This window comes from Nelumbo nucifera, chromosome 1 (assembly GCF_055504915.1).
Source record: "Nelumbo nucifera cultivar China Antique chromosome 1, China Antique-T2T, whole genome shotgun sequence".
NCBI classification, from domain to species: Eukaryota; Viridiplantae; Streptophyta; class Magnoliopsida; order Proteales; family Nelumbonaceae; genus Nelumbo; species Nelumbo nucifera.
The window spans coordinates 186864962-186890271 of NC_142649.1; the positions used below are offsets into that span (position 1 = coordinate 186864962).

General features: G+C 39.4%; 1 protein-coding gene, 1 non-coding gene and 1 pseudogene across 2 annotated transcripts; 1 reads left to right on the top strand and 2 right to left on the bottom strand.

The window, feature by feature from the left end:
* Positions 1–221: 221 nt before the first annotated feature.
* MSH3 (homolog of DNA mismatch repair protein MSH3) lies at positions 222–13519 on the top strand. Its single transcript, XM_010257149.2, has 12 exons — positions 222–1317; positions 1834–2013; positions 2107–2271; positions 2596–2694; positions 2779–3003; positions 3788–4042; positions 4816–4947; positions 8743–9003; positions 9093–9164; positions 10443–10592; positions 11555–12046; positions 12767–13519. Exons 1-12 carry the CDS (start codon positions 340–342, stop codon positions 13115–13117), a joined length of 3360 nt encoding a protein of 1119 aa, XP_010255451.1. The 5' UTR covers positions 222–339; the 3' UTR covers positions 13118–13519.
* Positions 5339–7734, bottom strand: LOC104596255 (NADH dehydrogenase [ubiquinone] flavoprotein 1, mitochondrial pseudogene; annotated as a pseudogene).
* Positions 13520–17871: 4352 nt separating the features above from the next.
* On the bottom strand, positions 17872–17943 carry TRNAP-UGG (transfer RNA proline (anticodon UGG)). The gene has a single exon. It is a non-coding gene; the product is annotated as a tRNA-Pro (tRNA).
* Positions 17944–25310: the final 7367 nt, after the last annotated feature.

Genomic DNA, 25310 nt, shown 5'->3' on the forward strand with positions numbered 1-25310 from the left:
TAAATATGGATTTTTATATTTAAATAACATATTTACAATCATTTGAAACTTATAATTATTGTTAATAATATATTTTTTAAGATATATTTGAATTTCCTAACATGTTTCTACTTATTTTAATTTTTCATCTCTATACGTATCCAAGCCATTCATCTCTTAAAATTGTTTTCTTATACACCTTACGTTTTGATACTTTTAACCTTGCCCCGCACGAGCAAGCGTGGGACTGGGCGACTGAGAGAGAAGAAAGAAAGAGCGCGAAACCAACAACCTATATAAAGCTTCATAACTATTTGACTCCCGTGAAACCGCCCAACAAGGGAAACGAACAAAGAAGGTATGGGAAATCTGAAGCAGCAGGTTATTTCCCGCTTCTTCTCTCCCAAATCGAAAGACCCATCTCCCTCTTCATCTTCTCCATCAATTCCTCAGTCCAATCCACCAGCTCCTCCACCAAAAATCTCTGCTACAGTCTCCTTTTCCCCCTCCAAACGTGCCCGAACCTTTGAACTCGCTTCATCCAAAACCCCAGCAAAATCTCCCACCCAATACCCCAAAAAACCAAAACTTTCTCCCCACACAAAGAACCCCATTCCTCCTCTGCCCAATCCTTCTCTCCACCAAAAGTTCCTGCAGAAGCTCCTCGAACCCTCTAACTCTCCTCCTCCCGCCGCAAAATCTCCTGCACCGAACCCTAAGTACACTCCTCTAGAGCAACAAGTCGTTGATCTGAAAGCCAAATATCCTGACGTTCTTTTAATGGTCGAAGTCGGATACAAATACAGGTTTTTTGGCGAAGACGCTGATATTGCAGCTAGGGTTTTGGGCATTTATGCCCACGTCGATCACAATTTCTTGACAGCAAGCATTCCGACTTTCCGGTTGAATGTTCACGTCAGGAGACTTGTTAGTGCCGGGTATAAGGTTGGTGTAGTTAAACAAACCGAGACTGCAGCCATTAAAGCTCATGGGTCCAACCGGTTGGGGCCATTCTGTAGAGGGCTTTCAGCCTTGTACACAAAGGCAACAATTGAAGCAGCTGAGGATCTCGGTGGAGGAGAAGAGGGCTGTGGCCCTTCTAGCAATTATCTGGCCTGTGTTGTTGAAAAAGGAGTTTTGATTGAGAATAGGGAGTGTGGTGTAGAGGGTGGGTTTGATGTGAGAATTGGGCTTATTGCGGTGGAGACTTCAACGGGAGATGTTGTGCATGGGGAATTCAATGATAATGTAACGAGAACAGGTCTTGAGTCTGTAATTTTGAGCTTATCTCCTGCCGAGATACTTCTTGGGGAACCTCTATCTAAACAAACAGAGAAGGTACATATTACCTCTAAAGTTTACGTATCTAGTAATCTAGATCAAGTCAACCTAACTGCATGATTCCTTTAGTTAAGAAGGAACAAAAAGTTTTACTTGGAAAGTACATAACACTATAGCAGTCAGTTATGGTGCATTGGCACGGCTGTCTGCTGCAAAATAAGTATTGCTTTTATCATCTAGGATTCTTGGCTGTCAAACCTATGATAAAAAGGGTAAAATGTAGTCACAAACCAAATAAATGGAAGGTAATTAAAAAATCATATATTTCGATAGAAAATAAAGGCTCACAGAACCAACCAGGGGTCTCAATGTTCATGAGGAGGAAAATACAAAAAAAGAAGCATTTCTTTAGTCTTGTGCATATCCAAATCATGATTATAAAGCTTTCATGGAGGATAAATACTATGGAGAAATCAACTTATGTATCTCTTTGTTGAATTTTGAATGTTTAGAGGATACTACAGGCATGTTTTTTATATTGTTAGTCTGAGAAATTGGGGAATTGTTTTTTAGTTATTGCTGGCATATGCTGGCCCTACATCCAATGTTCGTGTTGAGCGTGCCTCAAGGGAGTGCTTTAATGATGGGGGTGCACTTGCTGAAGTGATGTCTTTATATGAGAACGTGAGTGAGGACACTTTGGTTGACCATCAAGAACAAAACTCAGAGTGCAAACATCTTCTAGGAATTGAGGTCTGTTTCTGTTGGAATTCTCATTTATCAGTCTCTACCATCTGATTCAAAATTGTTGCATCATGTTTGAAACTCAATTTCATTTCCTCACAGGGAATTATAAGCATGCCAGAATTGTCTGTCCAAGCATTGGCCTTGGCAATTCGTCATCTAAAGCAATTTGGTTTAGAAAGAATTCTGTGCATGGGTGCTTCATTTCGGCCTTTCTCCACTGAAATGGAGATGACCCTCTCAGCTAATGCCCTTCAACAATTAGAGGTAATTCTAAACTCTTCTAAGATTTTGTTTAGGATAGTTCCTTGGGAGCCTTTTTGATGTTTGACATTTGAATTATCCATAATGAGTTGAATAATGCTTGAGTTTTGTGGCCTTTTGTACAAACAGGTTTATATTTAGGTCATAAATTTCATCTTATTATTTTGATTTTTGTGTTAATTTATGTGGACAAGTATGTCTTCCCTCTTAGCCCCATATCTCCTAGGAGTTGATTTAATGTTGAAATGTTTTCTCATTTAGCAGTAATACTTGTTCCTATTTGTCCATATATTATTGTCCTAACAATTGGTTCCGTTGGTCTTTCAGATTTTAAGGAATAACTCAGATGGATCTGAGAATGGGTCTTTACTGCAGTTGATGAATCACACTGTTACTATTTTTGGTTCAAGGCTTCTTAGACACTGGGTATGAGGTGGGCCTATGTGCTGATTCTTATATGTTTTCATTTGTTTCACTATTTTTTATTTCACTTGTGAAATCTATGTGCAGGTGACTCATCCTTTACGTGATAGGAGCTCAATTTGTGCTCGTCTTGATGCAGTCACTGAAATTGCAAAATCAATGGGCTTCTCTGGTGATTCCAATGAGTCCTGTCTAACAGCACAATCTGAAATCAACTATTTGCTTTCCACAGTTTTGACAACTTTAGGAAGGTCACCTGATATTCAGCGTGGAATAACAAGAATTTACCATCGCACTGCCACTGCATCTGAGGTGCTAAACAGCCTTTTCTTGGTCATATTTCTATTATTATCTAATTTAAATAACACCCCTTGGTTCTGATTCTGTCAATTCTTGAAGTCAAACAAATGATGTGTTTCATGACTATTCTGAGATCATTCAAATGCTTTAATAAGCACCTACAGATGTGCATACCCAGGTTTTTTTCTACTGGAAAAACTAGTTAGGCTGAGGAAATCAGAAAATTTTGATAAACATCCAATGTTTTCTATTAAAGACTATGGAATGTTCTGACTTCTGAACTCTTCATTATGCCAATGATATAATAAAACTTGACTATCTGTTGACCAAAGCTTGATATTGTTTTTCCAATTAAATTTCCAATCTTATAATTTTAGTAAAATATGATGGTTTAATTACATTGGAAATATGACAAAAATTTCAAATTTGATACACAATTGTAACATGTCAATCATGTGCATATTTGATATGTGAAAATTATAGTCAGGTATACTATTTATTATTTTTTTGGAAGGGTTTTAGAAGGAAAAAAATGGCTTTCTTTATGCTACTTTTTGATAGACACAGCCCACAGATGCTTTGCCTATATTGTTTTCTCTTAGTTTGAATGGTTGCATATGGTTGATTATATGATTGGTGCTTCTTAAAATTCATAAAGAAAGGTTTTAACAATTTTGAAGTTCTCATGAATTTCCATCATCTGCTTTACTGAACTAAATAGTCTAAACTATCATTAGATGCTATTATTTCTTTTTCTTGTCTATTGATGCTAACAGTTCCACTGGCTGAATGGCAGTTCATTTCAGTCATTGATGCTATTTTACTTGCTGGAAAACAACTTCAGCAACTTCACAATGAAGATGGAGACAGTTCTGGAATGGTGAAGGAGAAGATTGTGCACTCACCTCTATTGAGTAGATTGATTTTGACAGCCTCATCATCCACTATTATTGGTCATGCTGCTAAACTCCTCTCTTCCTTGAACAAGGATGCAGCTGATCAAGGCGATCTGCAAAACTTGTTTGTTATTTCTGATGGTCAGTTTCCAGAGGTATCTGCATGTTCTTTTTGAAAGTGTGTCACTGCAAAACTTACGCCATGTTTGGGAGTGCTTAAGTTAAAAATAAGTGCTTAAAAAGAAGTGCTTATTCATATAAGCACTTACTTGTATTTGGCACCCAACTTTTTCAAGTGCTTATTTTTTAAAATAGCACTTATTTTATATTGGGCGTTTGGTAGTCTTTTTCTCTAATAAGCACTTAAATAAGCATTTGTGATGATTTTGTCCTTCATTTTCCTTCAAATTTTCAAAATATACACTTTGAAAGTACTTTTATTAAATTACTTTTATAAAAACACTTTTATGAAAGTACTTCTACAAAAGCACTTTTGTAAAAGTGCTTTTATATAAAGTGCTTTCATAAAAGTACTTATGTAAAAGTGCTTTCATAAAAGTACTTTCGTAAAAGTGCTTTTATAAAAGTGTTTTTGTAAAAGTGCTTTCATAAAAGTACTTTTATAAAAGTGCTTTCATACTTTTATAAAATTCAACTAGGGATAATTTTGGAAGAAAAAAGTTGAATAAGTGCTTATACAATAAGCACTTAAAAAAAGCTGGAAATTTGGGCTTATACAATAAGCACTTATTTCAGGCTTATTTCCCAAATACCAATTAGTGCTTAATGGCCCAAATAAGCACTTATTTTTAACCACTCCCAAACATGGCCTTATTTTGACAGTCATATATCATCCACCATTATTGGTGTTTTCTTTGATTTTTTTTTATTCACTCCCTTTTTACCTAACTGGGTTGTTTGCATGCAGGTTTCTAGAGCACGCATAGCAGTTCAACTGGCAAAGGAGAAGTTGGATTTGTTAATTGGTATATACCGCAAACAGCTTGGAATGTGCAATTTGGAATTCATGAGTGTGTCTGGATCTACACACTTAATAGAGGTAATCTATAGAAATTGATTTAGAGAAAGTTTGATGAAGGTAGCCTATCTAGCTGGTGATTATCGGTTTTCTATTTAAGTATTTCTTGTCATTGTCGTGAGTTGAAACTTAATCCTTAGTATTCTTCAAACATTATTGGTTTGCTATTTAAGTATATCTTGCCTTTTATATTGGTGCCTTTCTGGGTCTTCTAATTGTTGTTTTGTTCTCATGTCCCAGAAACTCACACACAGTTCTCAGACCCACAGCAGAGTTAACACAACTAGAACATCAACAAAAGAAACTGGTATTCATAAGAAACATTTAACAGTTGGTCGGTTCTTTGAGAGACCGCCGACTCTCCCAATCACTCACAGTATTCTTCACTCAAAGAAAAGCATACCACCCCTCATCCCCCAAAGCCCCTTCTTATACTCTTCTGATAGCATAACTGACTCCCTCTATAAATGCCCAGCTGGCCTAGTTATAAATGCCCAAAAACTCTTCTTATTCATAACTAATATAGCTATAAATGCCCCAAGACTCTTCCTATTCCCTTCTGACCTCCTCCATAAATGCCCCATGTCTAATCATCTCCCCCTTATGCTGCCTTTTCTTTCTCCTAGCATACGTAAGGTTAACTGGGGGCCTATCATTACCTGCCTCCCAAAGTCTAACCTTGTCCTCAAGGTTAAAATGAGGAAATTGGTCTCGAAGCAAGTCAAAAGGCTCCCAATAATCTTCAAAATCAGGCAGGCCAGCCAATGAATAAGCACTTCCAAACCAGTAGCCCAAGCATAGTGGATGGATGCACACCGCGCACTGATATGTCCCTGCACAAGCCAAGCAGCAGCATCGCCCAATGCACAGATGGTGTGTCTGCTTTGTCACCTCTTGAAGCATGTCTATTTCCTCCTGCTTCACATTTCCAACCTTCAGCCTCTCCATGATCCTCCACAGCCATCCTGTCCCCTCCCTACGTAGTGTGCACTGCCCACAACTTTCATGCTTGTAGAAGTAAGAGAGCCTAGCAATTGCATCCACAATATCAGTTGACTTGTCCATCACAATTACAACAACTGTCCCTAAACCCGTTTGGACAGCCTTGAGTGCATCATAATCCATCAACACGTCATCACATATGTGCTTTGGAATAAGTGGAACAGAAGAACCCCTTGGTATCACAGCAAGCAAATTATCCCATCCCCCTCTAACTCCTCCACAGTGCCTCTCTATCAGCTCCTTCAATGGAATACTCATCTCCTCTTCAATTGTACAAGGCTTATTCATGTGGCCTGAGACACAGAATAGCTTTGTCCCAGAATTGTTCTTCCTGCCAAAACTAGCAAACCATTCAGGATCACGCCTTAAAATGGTGGGGGAAACAGCCACAGTGTCAACATTTGTAACAGTTGTTGGACATCCATATAGCCTTGCATTAGCTGGAAAAGGAGGCTTCAACCTTGGTTTTCCTTGTTTTCCTTCAAGGCTTTCCAACAATGCCATCTCTTCTCCACAAATGTAAGCACCAGCCCCATAGTGGATATGAACATCAAAATCATACCCAAATCCACATGCTTTTTTTCCCAAAAGTCCAGCTTGATAAGCTTCCCTCCTTGCCTTCTCAAGGTTTTTCCGCTCATTTACATACTCTCCCCATATGTACATATAAGCAGCAGTGGCCCGCATACCAACCCCTGCAACTAGGCAACTCTCAAGTAGTTTATGTGGGTCATGGCGCATAATTTCTCTGTCCTTACATGTTCCTGGCTCACTCTCGTCAGCATTGACAACAAGATAAGGACGGCCATCAGATACTTGTGGCATGAAAGACCACTTCAGGCCAGATGGAAAACCAGCTCCACCATGGCCTCGAAGACCAGATTTCTTCATTTCATTGACAATCCAATCAGAGCCCTTAAGTACCAAGTCTTTAGATCTATACCAGTCACCCCGCTTCATGGCACCTTTCAGGAAAGGGTCGTGCAACCCATTAACAAATGCTTCTTCAAGGACTGATTCCGGCAGGTCACGTAAGGGAGCGGAGAGCACCTCGAATTGGCGACGATATTCCTTAACAGTAGAAGACTGATGTAACGAGAAGAGCTGCTCCTGTAAATTACCATCCTGAGTCGATCGGAAACGTTCAAGGAGGAGCTCTTTGAATTCTGTCCAACCACGAAAAGGTCGCCGACCATCTTCCCAGTAATACCACGCCAATGCATCACCCTCTAAACGAACAACTGCAGCTCGCAGACACTCCGCCGGAAGCAAGCCATTAATCTCAAAATAGCGCTCCGCGCAAAAATGCCAGCCATCTGGATTTTCCCCATCAAAAATAGGTAACTCCAACTTCCGAGGAAGTGAATCAGAAGTATGTTCCGAGACTGACACTGAAGGAGACGTCGGGAAAGCTGCACTCTTCCCTTTGTCAGCCGCACGACTTGATGTGGCTACAGGAGGAGCAATGTCCGTTGTAGACAAAGGAGCTGGCAAGGTCTGTTGCTGAAGCAACAGATCAAAACGTCTTACCAAGTCTTGAACGCCTCCTTCCAGGGATGTGATCTTCGAAAGTCCAGCTGTTATCTCATCGCGTAAGCCATCCACTTCAGAATGCAGAGAAGTCAAGCGCTCTTCGAAACCCTCCACCTGCAATGCCACTTCCTTAGCTGTCACCATGGCCGAGGAAAGACGAGCTCTGATACCACTGTTATGTCCCAGAAACTCACACACAGTTCTCAGACCCACAGCAGAGTTCACACAACTAGAACATCAACAAAACAAATTGGTATTCATAAGAAACATTTAACAGTTGGTCGGTTCTTCGAGAGACCGCCGGCTCTCCCAATCACTCACAGTATTCTTCACTCAAAGAAAATCATACCACCCCTCATCCCCCAAAGCCCCTTCTTATACTCTTCTGATAGCATAACTGACTCCCTCTATAAATGCCCAGCCGGCCTAGTTATAAATGCCCAAAAACTCTTCTTATTCATAACTGATATAGCTATAAATGCCCCAAGACTCTTCCTATTCCCTTCTGACCTCCTCCATAAATGCCCCATGTCTAATCATCTCCCCCTTATGCTGCCTTTTCTTTCTCCTAGCATACGTAAGGTTAACTGGGGGCCTATCAGTTTGATGAAGATAGCCTATCTAGCTGGTGACTATCGGTTTTCTATTTAAGTATTTATTGTCATTGTCGTGAGTTGAAACTTAATCCTTAGTATTCTTCAAACATTATTGGTTTGCTATTTAAGTATATCTTGCCTTTTATATTGGTGCCTTCTGGGTCTTCTAATTGTTGTTTTGTTCTCATGTGCGAGATATGCTTTCTTTTCTGTCTATGGGTATATCCATATATATGCATGGTCACGTATATCTTGTTTCTCAATGCATATTTTCAACTTCAAAATGTCTTCCAGAATCCAGACTACTTCAGGTGTTTCCTACTTGTGACTGTCAGAGAGGTTTTTTGTTTTTAATATTCGATTGTTTTTTAGTTAGTTTTCATAGCTAATAACAAATTTGTTGTTACTGGAGATGGGTTTCCTGTGCTTGTGAAAAAACTTTTCTTCTGACCATTTGGTCCATCACTGTGGGTGGTTTTTTTCATATCCTGTTCTCTTGAAAAAAAAAATTATTATTTGCTGTTTTTTTCTTATTATTCTTAGCTATACAACCTGGTAATTTGATCTGGTTCTTTCACACTTTTCATGTTAAACCGGTGCATGCTACCCAGTTTGGGGTCTGCCTGGTCAATGGCAATTAGTTTAATATAATTGAGATACTAACTTTGTGTAGCATTGGTTGCAGTTGCCATTAGATGTGAAGGTTCCATTAAATTGGGTTAAGGTCAATAGTACAAAAAAAACAATTCGTTATCATCCTCCTGAAGTCTTGACTGCTTTAGATCAATTGTCTCTAGCGAAGGAGGAGCTTGCTGTTGTCTGCCGATCTAACTGGGATAGTTTCTTGATGGGATTTGATAAATATTATCCTGAGTTTCAAGCTGCTGTTCAAGCACTTGCTGCTTTGGATTGTCTGCATTCTCTTGCCGTTCTTTCAAGGAATAAGGTAACTTCTATGGTATCTGTAACTTCTCAGGTTTACACTTAAATATGCAACTTGATCAATAAATAATTCTTTTAAAGTATATATTGCAGAATTATGTCTGTCCACTTTTTGTGGATGGTGATGAACCTGTTCAGATACATATTCATTCTGGTCGTCATCCGGTATGCCACTCTTCATTGTTTGACTTCCATTCAGAATAATGTGGGCTTCATTAGATCTTTATTGCTATGATGGCATTTTCACATCTAAATATTCTATAAAACATGGGCATCTACTTGAGTGAACTTTTAGATGCTTGTGTTTCTTAGGTTCTATTTGTTCAATCTCTTTGTTCCGACTTGAGTCTAGCTTAAATTGATAGATGCTTTATTGTTAAAATTTGTTGCTTCTGGCATTGGTTGAGACATAGAGACTGATAAATGTTTATGGCTACATCCTTATTCCCGTTGGGGGTTTTCCTAAGAGGAGCCCTATTTACTCTCCCATATAGGGCTATATGTTCCATCTTTTCCAAATTAATAGAGGATTCAGGATGGAACAGGGATAGTGAGACTCTACCTCATACCTCCACCGTTCTTTCCTTTCCATTCTTCACTTCTCTTTTTTTTTTTTTTTTTTTTTTTCTTTTCGTTTTCCTTTTTTCTTCCCTGTTTTCTTTCCTCTTGCAAAACCATAATTAGAGCCACATGAAAGTTCTTTGTAGTTTGAACCAATGTTTTAAAACACATAGGCGTGACGCAAGGCGTTCCACTACGTAAAGGCGTGAGGCGTAAGCCTCCTGAACACAAGGGAGCGTAAGCCTCCTTAAGAGGAGGGGGTTAGGAGGAAGGAGGAAGAAGAGGGAGGGGGATCTCATTTTTCTTTGTTTTTAATAAAAATCTTTTATATTAAGAAGAATAAAGATGCATAGCAGTATAGCACTAGTTGAAAGGAGGGGTCTAGGGGGCGAAGCCCCCCATCCGAAAGGGCCGGGGGCAGACCATTTTCTTTCCCCTTATCTTTTCTTCCCTTCCCTTTCTTTTCTTTTCCTTTCCTTTCTTTTTTTTTTCTTTTTTTTTTGTCTTTTTATATGAGGTGTTCATGAGGCGCATGAGGCATACGCCTCTGGCATGCCTCATGAAAAAAGCACATGAGGCGTACGCCTCAGAGGTGTCAGCGTCTCTGGCATACGCCTCATGGCATTTTGGGAGCGCCTCGTCTGGAGGCACGCCTTTTAAAACACTGGTTTGAACTACTCCTGCCCAAGTTCCTGCACCACATCATATCAGTTTTACAAAACTTTTGCATGGTAACTACACTGAATCACCAAGTCAATACTGGAAATAAGGAAACCTACTCCCAATTAATGACAAGTTTTTACTTCTTGGGTCTAACTTGTAATATTATTTAATAGACTGCCACCTATGCAACTTATACATAATTTATTTATCTTTCCTCAGGTTCTGGAGGCTACATTACGGGACAATTTTGTCCCAAATGATACCAACTTGCATGCAGATGGAGAATACTGTCAAATCATCACAGGACCAAACATGGGTGGCAAGAGTTGCTATATTCGTCAAGTTGCTCTCGTTACTATAATGGCTCAGGTAGACTGAGCTTTTTTCATCAGCATCAGGATTAATGATGAAAGTTCAAATTGGAGTACCAACAGATCCCTAGTTAATCCCCTTCCTCTGAAACAAATATCTTCCAAATATGAATATTCCCACTTTTCTGCTTTTTAATTGATAATAAATTGTCCTTGAAAAGGAGGGAAAAAGGGAAAACCAGATGAAACACACACAAGCACACACTGCTCTGATTTTTCCATGGTGTAAAATTCCAAAAGGCATCTCTTCTGAAGAATTGGAACACCTTTACCTTTTCAAGCATTACCCTTGGTTTTATATATATATTTTTTAATTCTTGGTGGTTATTACACACAGATACACATCTTTTTAAACATGGTTTTGAAAACCGGACCGGACCTGACAGTCAGACCGGTTGACCCAGGAATCGGTCAGGAAACCGGTTCCATTTCACCCCAAAACCATTGATTTGGTCAGCGACCCGCTGACCCGGGCAGTCGAACTATCGACCCGTCGGCCTGGATAACAGTTTTGACTGTTTTTTATTTTAATTATTTTAAATCAGAACAGGCTGTCCATTTGAACCGGACAGTCGGATTGTTTGGCCCGGGAACCAGTGGCTAAAATGGTTCCTTGTCCAGTCCGGTTTTTAAATCTTTTTTTTTTTTTAAATGTTGTTTCACTTTTTTCTTTGTATAGAGGAATGAAGACACAATTTCTAGGCTTGCTTTTTTGCTGGCATGAGAGGTCAAATTTTATTCTAGCAAATAGGACATGATTATATAGAATTGTTCAATACCTCCCTGAGAACAGGTTTTTGTTTTTTTCCTTTTTCTTTTTCTCTTTGTTTCCCTTGCTCCACTCAAGTAAACTTCACCTTATGTGCATATTGTGCATATTGCTTCTCAACTTGCTAAGATATGTAGAAGGCGATCATTCTCATGTCACTGCTCCATCAAACAAACCCATGTTTCTTCCAGGTTGGTTCGTATGTACCAGCATCATCAGCAAAGTTGCATGTGCTAGATGGAATCCACACCCGAATGGGGGCATCTGATAGTATTCAGCAAGGGAGGAGCACTTTCTTGGAAGAACTGAATGAAACTTCACACATCCTCCACAATTGCTCCTCAAATTCGCTGGTGATAATTGATGAACTTGGGCGAGGTACAAGCACACATGATGGTGTCACCATTGCTTATGCAACTTTGCACTACCTTCTCAAGCAGAAAAAATGCATGATCCTCTTTGTTACCCACTATCCTAAAATTGCTGATATCAAGGATGAATTCTCAGACTCTGTTGGGGCATACCATGTTTCTTATTTGGCATCACAGAAAACCAGCGTTTCAGACTTCAAATCAGACCAGAGTGTTGGGAATGTTGATCATGGGGACATCACTTTCCTTTATAAGGTTATACCTGGCTTATCAGACAAGAGTTTTGGACTTAATGTTGCCCAACTTGCTCAGGTGAGTTATTGTTATTTTAACTTGCCTCTTTGTTGGATATATTTTTTTATTCACAAAAATAGCTGCCTTGTTTTAAGAAACAACAATAATAAAAACAGATTTAAAAATGAACTACTTCAGTAACACTGCTAAAAAATAACAAAAATGAAAATGATATTAAAAATAATAGTAACAATATAGGATTATTTTAACATTTGTCAGCTAATAAACTAGACTGAGCTAGGTTGAACATTTTCCTCTTAATATAATTAGGGTTTGGTTTCTCATTATTTAAAGGAAAAGGAAGAGAAAGGGATGGGGTCCATTCTTGCCTTAATTAATTGTCACCTATTTCAAAATGCATGTTTTTTCATTCACTAGATTGTCGAATATTGCAATATGTCAGGCGTCTATTTCATGCCCTTAAGAATAGTTCCGTTGAAGAATAGTTGAATTATTTTACCTGGTGAAGTTGGATAAATTTTACTAATTTAACACAAGAAATCTTCAACTTTTGGCATACCATATTTCTGGATGTTGCCCTAGCAGGACATTTTTCTATTCAGATTCTGTAGTCTGAAGGGTTAGATTGTACTTCAATTCTTGATGCTGATTTACTTCCTCTATGCCACACACCACCACTGCTATGAAAAAAAAAAGGAAAGAAAGAAAGGTGTTCAGAAAGAGTTGTTTGGTGACATTTTCCAGTCATTTGAATTCAAAGTGTTGGTACCCTTGCAGCTGCCACCTTCATGCATTTCTCGAGCTGCTGTCATGGCTGCAAAATTGGAAGCAGTGGTAAGTGTCCGGGTGGAAACCCGGTTGGCGCAAAAATTGTCACCAGGAACAAAATCTGTTCACGCAGAAAATGAAGCAGAAGAGATGCTGAAGCCCCGTGATGGAAGTGGATTTGCTGATTTTTCCTTGATGGATGCAACAAAGGGCATGCAAGTATTAACTAAGATGTATTATGACCTCTTTTTCAACTTGAAATCTGCATTGAGCAATGCCGACCCTGTAAAGAGCTATGAATTTCTAAAGAACTGTAAAAGCGTTGCGTTGGATATAATAAATAGGAATGCTAGTCCCTGAAAAAACGCCAGGGACAAAGGCAGAGGTGGTTAGGTACAATTAGGCATTACAGTGCTGATATTCATCAAGGAAATTGAACTGTCATGTTCTTTTTCTCGAGTGAAACTGAAAGGAGATACCCAAGTATTAACATAGCCACAATGGGTAGCGGAGAAGATATCTGTAATATTTACAGGATTACTGGCGAAAGGCCCCAATGATATGAGAAATCTTCACAAAGTTTTATCGGAACTAATATTTGAAAGTTCATTGCGAACTATTATTTTAGCTTTTCTATTGTATTATTAGATGTGCAAAATGATATTCGAACGTTAGTGGCAGTGTGGCACTATGAATCACGGTTATCAGATGATGTGATGGCCATTTTTAGAAATGTTGATCAAGTCAAAGTTATTCCAAGCACACTGTACACGTGTTAGTTGTTACAAAATATTGTTTATAATTATTTTGATGTAAAATAGTTTGAAAAATAATGTGGAATAATTTACTTCTTTTTTAATAATTTTTTGATCGAGTCCAGTTGGGTAATTGGGTACTTTGGGTGAACAGGATTGGAGGCAATCAAAGAAAAAAGAATACAGGAGGGTCTCCGCCCAACAAGTGAATCCCTCAATCTGAGATTTTTTTGTTCAGTAAAAGTGTTCATCCTACGCTGAGAAAAATCATTGCTAAGGATCATCATTTAAAAGTTGCCGCCTCCATCTATTTGGGCCTTTCTGCTTCTCTCGGAAGGTCCAATATGAAAACTTTCAGCTATCTTAGAGAGGGAATTGAGAAAAAAACATTTTGGCACGGAAACCTACTTTCTCCTAGAGGTTTTGTTAAAGGCAGTTGTAGCTGCCTTTCCAAGTTGCACTATGTCCTGTTTAATGGGTCAGCTGGAATAGAATTTGCAAAAACAAAGGGAATTGGGGTTTAGGCTTCAGAGACTTGTGGGATTGCAACTCTGCAAGCAAAATTAGCTTGGAGGATTTGCACTAGTAATGACTATCTTTGGGCCAAGGTCATTAAAGAAAAATACTACCATATGAAAATTTCCTCCATAGTGATGTGAAATCATGGTTTTCAAAATCAGACTGGATCAGATGGTCAGACCGGAAAAACTGGGAACCGGTGACTGGTTCCGTTTTCCCCAAAAACCAGATTTTCCCCTAAAACTGTTGATTTTGATCAGTAAACCGTTGAATCGGGCGGTTAACTGTTCGAACGGTTTTGACTATTTTTTATTTTTTTTTGATTTTTTTAAATTTTTATCAAAATGGGCCGAGCATTCGGTTCAAACAGTCGAATCGTTTGACCCAATAACCAGGTCACAGGGTCGGTTTTAAAAACCATGTGTGAAATAAAACGGGTCCTGGGGTTGGAAAAGGCTGCTTGCAAAGAGAGGTTTTACTGAAAGGGGCATATTGGGCTATGAGTTGTAGGTAAGATGTAGACATCTGGCTCACCCTTGGATCCCAAGGATTGAAGGGTTCGGGGTTATGGGGCCAAGTCCAAGTCCAGGGCCCTTAGGACCCTCAAAAGTAAAATACCTTCTCTTGCCTTTTAGTGGATCTTGGAACACTGATCTAATAAATTCCCTTTTCCCGGATGAAGCAGCAAGAAAAATTTGTGCTATCAATCTGTCCCACTTCTCTTGGCAAGACTCTGAGATAGGTTCCAGATTCTAAAGGAATTTTTACAGATAAGTCAGCCTATTTCGCTATTACAAGTAGAGATAAAGTCTTAACTCTTCTAAGTTTTGGCACACAATCTGGTCTCTACCAGTGGAGCAAAAAATAACGTATTTTTTATGGAAAATCTCAAATAAGGCTCTTGCTGTGAATCAATTGCTTTGGAAGGGGAATGTTATCAATTCCCCTCTTTGTATTCTTTGCCAAGATAAGGAACAAACAATTTTCTGAGTTTTCAGAATGGTTGGATAAGTGATTTCAAATGTGTGCAAAAGACAAATCTTCAAAACCTTTCCTTCTGTGCAATATGACTCTAACCCTTTGGACAATATGGATCAGTAGAAACAACTATGTTTTTGAAAGCTTGTATTGACAAGAAAGTACAGGAGAGGATGAGTTGTTTGCTATCAACACAGCAAGCACGCTTAAGGAGTGAGAACCGAAACTCCATGGTTTCTGATAGAGGTTTTTTTATTTTTATTTATTTTTTAATAATAAAGCTTCTTATGATGTTGTTATCAGAGATTTCAGGGGCAGGTGCCTAGCTGCGGCTTGTGGACCCCTTTTTATTGCCTGAGGGGAAATCCACTATAATAGTGAAATCACAGCCTTCTATGTATTTTATTGCGTATTAGTACCCTGTCATCCAAACTTTCAAAACGTTACAATCCAATACCTGCTATTAATCAACAGTTAACTTGCTGTTAAGTGGCATTTGAGAAAGACATAAATGCCCTTTGAATGTCATTTAATTTTCTTTATCAACCATCTAAAAATTGATAAAAATTTAACAGTCCCATATCCTTGCTTCTTCCATTCTAGAAAGTTGGGGTTACATTTGAATGGGCATTCTGTTGACCCCAACTTTCTTGAATAGAAGAGGTAAGGACTTGGGACTATTAATTTGTTTGTCAATGTTTGGATAGTTGATAAAGAAAACTAGATGACACTCAAAGGGTATTTATGTCTTTTTAAATGTCATTTAACGGTTGATTAAAAGCTAGTTAACGGTAGATACTGAATTGTCATGTTTTGAAAGTTTGGGTACTGAATTGTCGCATTTTAAAGTTCGGAGACCAAAGTGACAATAGATCCAAAGTACAGGGTACTAATCGGGAATTTTCCCTATAGTTTTTAGTTGCTCCGAGCCAAGGATCAAAATTTCATAATACATCAACCCGTGTCAATCAAAACGTACCATATCAATAGGTCACTGGTACATTAGATGTGGAATTTTTTGGGGTTTTGACCATTTCAAGGGTTATATTGACATTAAATCGGACCCAAAAAATAATTTTTGAAAAAAAAAAAAAGTACAACCAAAACACTCAATACACCCTATCCAATGTATTGGGTGTATCAATACTTTGAACCTTAGGTAGGGGTGAATTCAAGCTGAGCCAAGCCGAATATTTGGCTATTCAAGCTTGGATCGCAGGAATAGTATCAAGCTCAAGCTCGAGCTCAAGCTTGGCTCGGCTCGGGCTCAACTATAAACCAAGTTTTTTTTTTTGAAAAATAAAAATTATATGTATAATTTTTTTTATTTTCCAAACAAAAAAAGTAAGAATTATTATAAAATATTTACTATATATATATATGTTGATGAGAAAAAAAATTGAATGATTGTACAAGATATTATCCCAGGCCTTAAGGATTGCAATGAGAAATAACTTCCCAAATTACTGGGAAGAACCAAATCTCCTCGTTGAGTTCTTGTGGAATCACAAAAGTGGAGAAAAAAAATTTAATATCACTCTGCAGGGATTGTGAATATAGTAGATCAGGATATGAATGCTGACCGGGAGACAAAGCACCTCAAGGACAAAACCAAGAAGTTAATCTCTCTCTTTTTGAGTATATATGTATTAGTCATATAAGTAGGAATGCTAATTCTGCTGCCCATCATCTGGCATATAATCATTGTAAATTTAATATCACTACTACTGGTAGCAGAAAGACTCTATAATTCTCCTAGTTCTGCTTAATATATTTTATGTTTTGATAAAAAAAGTGGGAAAAGAAATCAAAACAAATATGGGGCCCAACAACAAACGTAGAAAGAGCAAGAATTGTTTTTTTGTGATTTTATAGAAGTCAATGAAAATGTAAACTTAGTAAAACGAGGTAATAACTGAGTAAAATAATGGAACCCATCCCACAATGCAGTGTTTTCAAAACCGGACTGGATTGGATGGTTGGATCGGAAAAATTGAGAATCGGTCATCTGATTAGTTCCATTTCACCTTAAAACAGCTTTTTAGTTAAAACCATTAATTTGATCAGCAAACTATTAATTTGGGTGGTCAAACCATCGACACATTGACCCAAATAATAGTTTTGACTTTTTTATGTTAGAGTAGATAGAACCGTTCGACTTGAGAACCGGACCCAAAACGGTTCCTTGTCATGTCCGGTTTTAAAAAGCTTGCCACAATGGGATATCTTAAGGGTAACTTTAATGCATCAAAGGTATGTGCTTATTCGGTTGCATTATCAAAGGCATGTGCTCATTCGGTTGCATTGCGTGGGATAGGAAACAAAATCCAAGATGCAATTGCAGGACTGTTAAGAGAGCACAACCATAAATGTGGTAGAGTTTTTTGGGCCACTAAAAAGGCCCACAAAATTTCAGTATCCAGTTAACGTAGAAGCATATGGATTGAAAAAGATTCAAAGATTGTCATAGATTGCTTAGCAAAGAGAAAAGAATGACTGGAGATGTATAACCCTTGCCAAAGAATTCAGGGCAGTTATTTGGAGTCTGGAGAGTAGATACCCTCACACCCCGAGTCCTGATCTGCTTCTCACAGCATGTTTCAGCTGTATATCAGAAATATCTCCCTTATAATTTATGGGAGATGTATCTAATACATGGTGGGATGTGGCTGTGAGGTTAGACAAGAGTAGTATTAGGATGTATGATCTCCCTCAGTTTTTATTTCAATAAAAGAAAATAGTTTCTCCATTTAAATTACTCAATTTATTTATCATTCCCTATGAACGAGGAAAAAAAATGCTTGCCATGAACAGTTGGATGATACTTTATTTTGGTAATGAATCAACGCATTCATGACAAGCGGGGCGTTGCGAGAATCGAACTCGCGACCTCTTGCACCCAAAGCAAGAATCATACCACTAGACCAAACGCCCAATCTTGTAAAACGACTCTCGTATACATTAATAAATTTTCCAATCACGACAAACTCGCGAGGACCAAACCGTGCAGCGTTTCATATCTTTGAGTACCTACCTACTGCTTTTTAGTTAACATCCCGGAAATGTGCTCAGCTCACCATGACAATAATTCTTATTTATTATTACTATTATTTTTTGTATTCGGTGCCATGCACCATTAATCACTTTCCCGTTCTCTTTTTTCCCCAAAAATAGTGCTGCTTAATAGTTTTTGTTTGTTCATAAGGTTCAGTTTGGAAGCAGTAAAAATGTGAATATGTACAGCATAAATACATACAAAATATAACATGGTGTTTGGTAGTGTGAGCGATTTTTGGGACTGATTTTCAAGAAAAAATGTCCATGCCGAGCTGGACTGACTGGGGGGGCAGGGGGCAGATCAGGTGCTGAGCTGACTAGGGGGTAGGTCAGGTGCCGAACTAACTAGGGGGTAGGTCAGGTGCCGAACTAACCAGGCCGAGCTGGAGGCAGATTATGTGGCAAGCTGACCAGACCGCCGAGCTGGATTGATTGTTGAGCTTCATAATTCTTTAGAGACCTGCAAGGAATCAATGTCAGAGGACCCGGGGTGGCTAACCCAGCGAAGTCGCTCCGATGCTTAAGTCAGTACTCTCACAGTAGACTACGAGCTAAAAATCATAAAGTATGAGAGCTAGAATATGCTTACTTGCCCCCCTATGTCACTGGGGTTAGTGCTTTTATATAGGCATTATTTAGCGTGGGCTTCACGCACCTAATCCGAGATTCCCGGAGGCAACTGCCATGCACGTTGACCATCCTCCAGAATGTTCAGTACGTAAGCCAACTTCCAAGGATCGTGGGAGTGTTGGGATATGCATGTCGAATTTGTTGGCGAACACGCCTCGCAGGTCGCCACCTGAACCTCAGTTAGGCCAGCACTCCCTCGAGAGAGCTTGCTCCTTGCGTTGAGGTCACTTCGGCCAGTAACGAGGTGCTACAGGTTGGCCCTGGCCAAGGTGCTTCTAGCCGACCTGAATTGTGGTCGAAGTCGCAAGTTCGGCACCTATGCCAGGTCGCCGGTTCGGCGCCTATGCTAGGCCGCCGGTTCGGCGCCTGTGCCAGGCTGCCAGGTTGGCACTTATGCCAGGCCGCCAGGTCGGCGCCTATGCCAGGTCGCCGGTTCGGCGCCTGTGACAGGCCGCCAGGTTGGCGCCTGTGCTAGGTCGCCATCATCTTGGCTAAGGTAAGTTGTTGCCTAAGTGGTTCCGGGTGTCACCCAGTTGTTCCGAGATGCCACGTGTCACAATGTCATTGGAGGGCCAAATCCGCCCTCATCAATTGCCCCCCACTCCCGAGCTGAAAGTAACTCGGTGAAGGGAGTAGATTGCTCCTTTTGGCCTGGAATGATTGATTCAATGAGCTCGTAAGCATTGAACCAATTTGCTTCTCAAGTCGGAAGAGTCCAAGTGTTTGCAGCCTTGGGATCTGGGAGAGACTCGCAGTCCACTCTCCTTACCCTTGATTTTGCCCATGCCGAAGAGGCGACTGGGTCTTATGTGGCGCCGAGGTCTTTTATCAGCTCGGTACTTTAGCCCTTGGGCTCTGGGAGCGACTCGCAGTCCACTCTCCTTACTCTTGATTTTGCCCATGCCAAAGAGGCGACTGGGTCTTATGTGGCGCCGAGGTCTTTTACCAGCTCGGCACCTTAGAGCCATGGCTGCACTGCATTAGCCTTGTTAGTGAGGCTGGTCACCCACTCCTACAAGAAGCTACTGGGAGCTCAACCTACGGGGGCAACACTACTGGCTTTAGGCCACCAGCTCGCACGGAAGCCTTGGAAGGCTCGACTGGCAAGGGCGTCCATGCAGTTCGTTGGCTGCCAACTCCCACGGAAGGCACGAAGAGCTCATCTTGTAGAGGGTACCTCACGAAGAGGACTAATGAGGCTTTATCTGAGTCAAAATAAAGTCGGTAGAGCTACTTAGTCTGTTGGCCATCAACTTCCTGCTTAGTCTTTGAGTTCATAAAAAAATGGAAATTAGAAAGTGAGAGCTTTAGTTTATAAAAGGTGAAAACTTAGCTTTCTAGAAGAAGAGGACTTAGCCTTTTAGAAGATGAGAACTTAGCCTTTTGTATCGTTTCCCACAGACGACGCCAATTGATGAATCAATTTTTGGCTAAGTACCTCATCATTTGGTCTGCTTCCAAGTGGCCGATGACTCAGAGGCCGAAGTGGAGAACTTTTGCTGGATGAGGACTTGGATACCGAGCTGACCAGGCCGAGCTAGGGGCAGATTAGGTGCCGAGCTGGGGGCAGATTAGGTGCCGAGCTGATTGGGCGAAGTTGGGCAGGTTAGGTGCCGAACTGACTGGGCCAAGTTGGGCAGGTTAGGTGCCGAACTGACTGGGCCGAGCTGGGTAGGTAATGTGCCGAACTGACTAGGGGGAAGATTAGGTGCCGAGCTGACCAAGGGGCAGGTCAGGTGCTGAACTGACCAGGTCGAGCTGGAGGCAGATTATGTGGTGAGCTGACCAGACCGCCAATCTGGATTGATTGTTGAGCTTCATAATTCTTTAGAGACCTGCAAGGAATCAATGTCAGAGGACCCGGGGTGGCTAACCTGGCGAGGTCGCTCCGATGCTTAAGTCAGTACTCTCATAGTAGATTGTGAGCTAAAAATCATAAAGTATGAAAGCTAGAATATGCTTACTTGCCCCCCTATGTCACTGGGGTTGGTGCCTTTATATAGGCATTGTTTAGCGTGGGCTTCACGCACTGCATCCGAGATTTCTGAGAGGTCGTCTAAGTGGTCCGAGATTCCCGGAGGCAACTGCCATGCACGTTGACCATCCTCCGAAACGTTCAGTACGTGAGCCAACTTTCAAGGATCGTGGGAGTGTTGGGATATGCATGACGAATTTTTCGGTGAGCACACCTCGCAGGTCGCTACCTGGACCTCAATCAGGCCAGCACGCCCTTGAGGGAGGTCGCTCCTTGCATCGAGTTCACTTCGGCTAGTGACGAGGTGCTGTAGGTTGGCCCTGGACGAGGTGCTTCTAGCCGACCTGAATTTTGGTCGAAGTCGCTAGGTCGGCGCTTGTGCCAGGCCATCAGGTCGCTCGGTCGGCGCCTGTGCCAGGTCGCCAGGTCAGCGCTTGTGCCAAGTCGTCAGGTCGGCGCTTGTGCTAGGCCGCCAGGTCGGCGCCTGTGCCAGGTCGCCAGGTCGGCACCTATGCCAAGCCTCTAGGTCGGCGCCTGTGCCAGGTCGCCGGGTCGGCGCCTGTGCTAGGTCGCCATCATCTTGGCTAAGGTAAGTTGTTGCCTAAGTGGTTTCGGGTGTCACCCAGTTGTTCCGAGATGCTACGTGTCACAATGTCATTGGAGGGCCAAATCCGCCCTCATCGGCGCCTGTGCCAGGTCGCCAGGTTGGCGCTTGTGCCAGGTCGCCAAGTCGGCGCCTGTGCCAGGCCGGCAGGTCGACGCCTATGCCAGGCCGCTGGGTTGGCGCCTGTGCTAGTTCGCCAGGTCAGCGTCTGTGGCAGGTCGCCATCATCTTGGCTAAGGTAAGTTGTTGCCTAAGTGGTTTCCACGTGTCACAATGTCATTGGAGGGCCAAATCTGCCCTCATCAGTGTCCTAACCCTTTACTCGACCGGAACCCTCTTTTATTTTCATTCTCCTTTTACTTTCTTTTTTCATTTTATGGTTTTGTTGAGAAGAAGCGAAAGAGGAATTTCTATCTTTCAGAAGAAGAGAATAGAGATCCCACCATCTTTGAATGAGAGATTTAGCGCTGGCAACTGCAGTAGTTATTTCTGGTGACTTGCAATTGGATCTAGAGTTTTGGAGGGTTTTGCACTTTTGTTGAGAAGAAACGGAAGAGGAATTTCTTTTAGAAGAAGAGAACCCCACCATCGTTGAATGAGAGATTTAGCAGTGATTATCTCCGACGACCTGCAATTGGATCTGGAGCTTTGCATGATTTGCGTTCAATGTTTTAACCTTTTCGTTGGGAAAGTTTTAATAGTTTCATTTTTGTTTTTTGTTTTTTTTTTTAAAAAAACTCAGAACTCTTAGATTCTAATCTGCTGCGATTTACATTCAAACAGTAGCCTTTCATTCTAATCTATATTTTTTTTTTCTAAATTTTCTATTATCCCCTTATTGATTTAATCATTTAATAGCTGCAAGCCTACAAGTCGGCAATCCTTTTGGCTTTGGAAGATTGGATTCAAGTTTGAAGTTTGAAAAGGGAAAACTTTTATTTTTCAGAAATTCTGTTATCTCTTATTTTCTCATTTGAAATTCTGTTATGGTTTTTTGAGAATGATATTCCTGAATTGGTTTCATATTATGAAAATGTCATTTTTTAAGGATGATTACTATAATTTCCTATACTTTTTTTTTTTGTTATTTCAATTGGTGTATCTATCTATCTATACATATATATTGCATTTAGACACATATATACAACTATTGTATATGTATAAATATACTATATGTCTACATATGTATTTCTCTTTTTTAATATTTTTAATTATGATGTCATGGCCTGAACCGTTCAACCTAGATGGTCGAACTAGTGACCTGTGATCCAGAGGCAAAAACAGTTCAGCCTCCGGGTCGGTTTTTAAAACATTGGATGATTCTTTGTCATGGGAGGACAAAAAAAAAAAAAAGGAAATGTCTCAAAGAAAAATAACCACAAACAACTCATTGTTGCAAACTATGTCTTGGTCTTTGTATCAGATCATTTTTTAAACCGTGAAGTACACTACACTACACTGCAGAAATCTAAATTTACAGCCCCCCTTGTAAATCACATCCTGCCTGTGGATTTGACATCTATCCATGTCGAGATTCATTCCACCTGTATAATGGGGCTAAGAATTATGGGGTGGGCTGAACAGTCATTCTCCCCTTTTTAAAATACCAGTAAACATGCATGTGCATTTGCACGTGACAGTATCTCTAAGACAAAACTATTTATAATTCATGAACGGTTATAAGTGTGCAGTTTTTGAAGTAAAAGTAAATGACATATATGCCCTCTTTATGCCCGTTGTATGCTTAGACAAGGGGGTAGAAAATATCCAATGAAAATTCAGAAAGAAGGGGCATTCGCTCTTTTATAGGTATTATAGATATAGATTGATCTAAACATAGATAAATTTATGCCACATTTATTTTGATCCAATAAAAGAGTAGATATAGCCATGATTTTCAAATTGTTGTTGATCCAGACAATTGGACTGTTGTGTATGAAAACTATTCATGCAACCGATTTTATTTCACCCTTAACCCGTTTCTTGGCCAAAAACCATTAACTTGGTCAGTGACTCGCTGATCCAGGCAATCAAACCATTGGTTCTTCAACCCAGACAATAATTTTGACCATTTTTTAATTATTTTATTAATTTTTAAATTTTTTAAATTAAAATGAGCTTCCATTCAAATCAGACAGTCGAATCACTAACCCAAAAACTAGTGGCCAAAGCAGCTTCGGTTCTGGGTCGATTTTTAAAGCATTAGATGTAGCAGAAAAACAAAATTTTACACCTCCTATGATCCACCTTACACGATCAGGATTCATGACCCTTTTAAATAGAATTTTGAAAGAAAGGAATAAAGTTCGGTTTTGACAATCTTTCTCCCTCGAGACAAATGCAGTCATAAGAGAAAAATATACTCAAACCCTATTCAATCCTAACCGATATTTGTCTCTGTAGTCGTTTAATTACTAAAATACAGCCATCAGGAATACAACTTTTTTTTTTCATTTTTTTTTTAATTCTTTTCAATGCATTCATGCATGTAGTCTCACTTTGACGTGGCAATTCATCTTAAAATCTGTTTGATTTGCAGTCAGAATCAGAATCAAAATTCCTTATAATTGGAATTGAAAAGGTCAATTCCTAATTTGACAAGCCCTAACTGTGTGTGTTTTGATTTAAACCTAATACAGCCAAAGTGCTGCCTAATGAGAACGTGCTATGTGGCCCTTGTTAAAGGGCAAATTGGAAAATATACCGATATCCTAACTACCGCATGCCACAAGTAACAACTACATGTCAACAACAGGTGATGACTGATGACCATGCAATGGCCGAATAACGAAGAGAGTAATGGCAATCGTTTTGGGCAAAGATCTAAATTAGACTACAGTGGTTAGGGCTGACAATATTTGACATAACTCATGAACATAAGTTGACCATGACACAAACTTTTGGGTGGGTGATACTTTTTCTTGTATTTCTCTTCTCCTTAATTCTGATTTATCTTCGGTGAGATTATTGTAAACCAAGATTTTATATATAAGTGAATGAAAGTTGGTTTCAGGCCTTTCTAACTCAAAAGAGGAAAAAGTTGGCCATGACACAAAGTGGATTTGGATTTATCTTAATCATATTTGTTAAAATCAAGGTTTAAATTATTGGATACGTCTAGCGTATTTGGAAGATAATTTTAAGATACGTATTGAGATATGTTTTGGATATGTATGCGTATCGGAAAAAAATTAAGATACGCATAAATACGCATAAATACACATAAGAACACTATAAAAACTTCAATATAACATAAAAATACATCAATAACACTAAATATAAGGCTTTAATAAGATATATATTAAATTAGTATATTTAATATAATTTATGAGAAACTGCATCATACTCAACAAGTCAACATATGTGAACATCTAAATAATATTTATTAAAATAATAATCACATCAATATTTAATAATTCAATACAACATAATTCAAAAAAATGTTTAAATGATTTGTCAAATGATCTATGGATATGATAGATCAACCATATATTAAGAATATATTCAGTGTTTATGGACAAATCATAATAAAAAATAAATAATGAATATTTATTTTTAATTATGAAAATTACAAAAAAAAATCATATTTGAATGATAAATGTCAAATGATTTATAGATATGATAGATCAGCCATATATTAATAATATATTTAGTGTTTGTGGACAAATCATAATAAAAAATTAATTAATATTTTTGAAAATTACAAAAAAAAATTCAAAAAACATATATTTAAAGAATAAATGCCAAAATGCCAAATTATCTATGAATATGATAGGTCAGTCATAGATCTACAATACATTCAGTCATTATGGACAAATCATAATAAAAAATAAATAATTAATACTATTTATTTTTTATTTTCAAAAATTACAAAAAAAATAAAAAACAAATATTACATAGAAAATTTCAAATCTTACATGGATATTGATGAAGGGAAATTTGGCCCGACCTCGCGATCGCCCGACACGTGGCAAAGGCAAGCAGCTCGGGACAGTAGAGCACCCCAAAGCGAACATCGGAAGCAAGTCCAAACTC

Bases quoted from the DNA above. Each gene is read 5' to 3' on its own strand.
- MSH3 (XM_010257149.2), top strand. From the start codon at position 340: ATGGGAAATCTGAAGCAGCAGGTTATTTCCCGCTTCTTCTCTCCCAAA. The intron at 4,948-8,742 runs GTAATCTATAGA...CATTGGTTGCAG, and splicing joins GATCTACACACTTAATAGAG to TTGCCATTAGATGTGAAGGT. The intron at 12,047-12,766 runs GTGAGTTATTGT...GTACCCTTGCAG, and splicing joins ATGTTGCCCAACTTGCTCAG to CTGCCACCTTCATGCATTTC.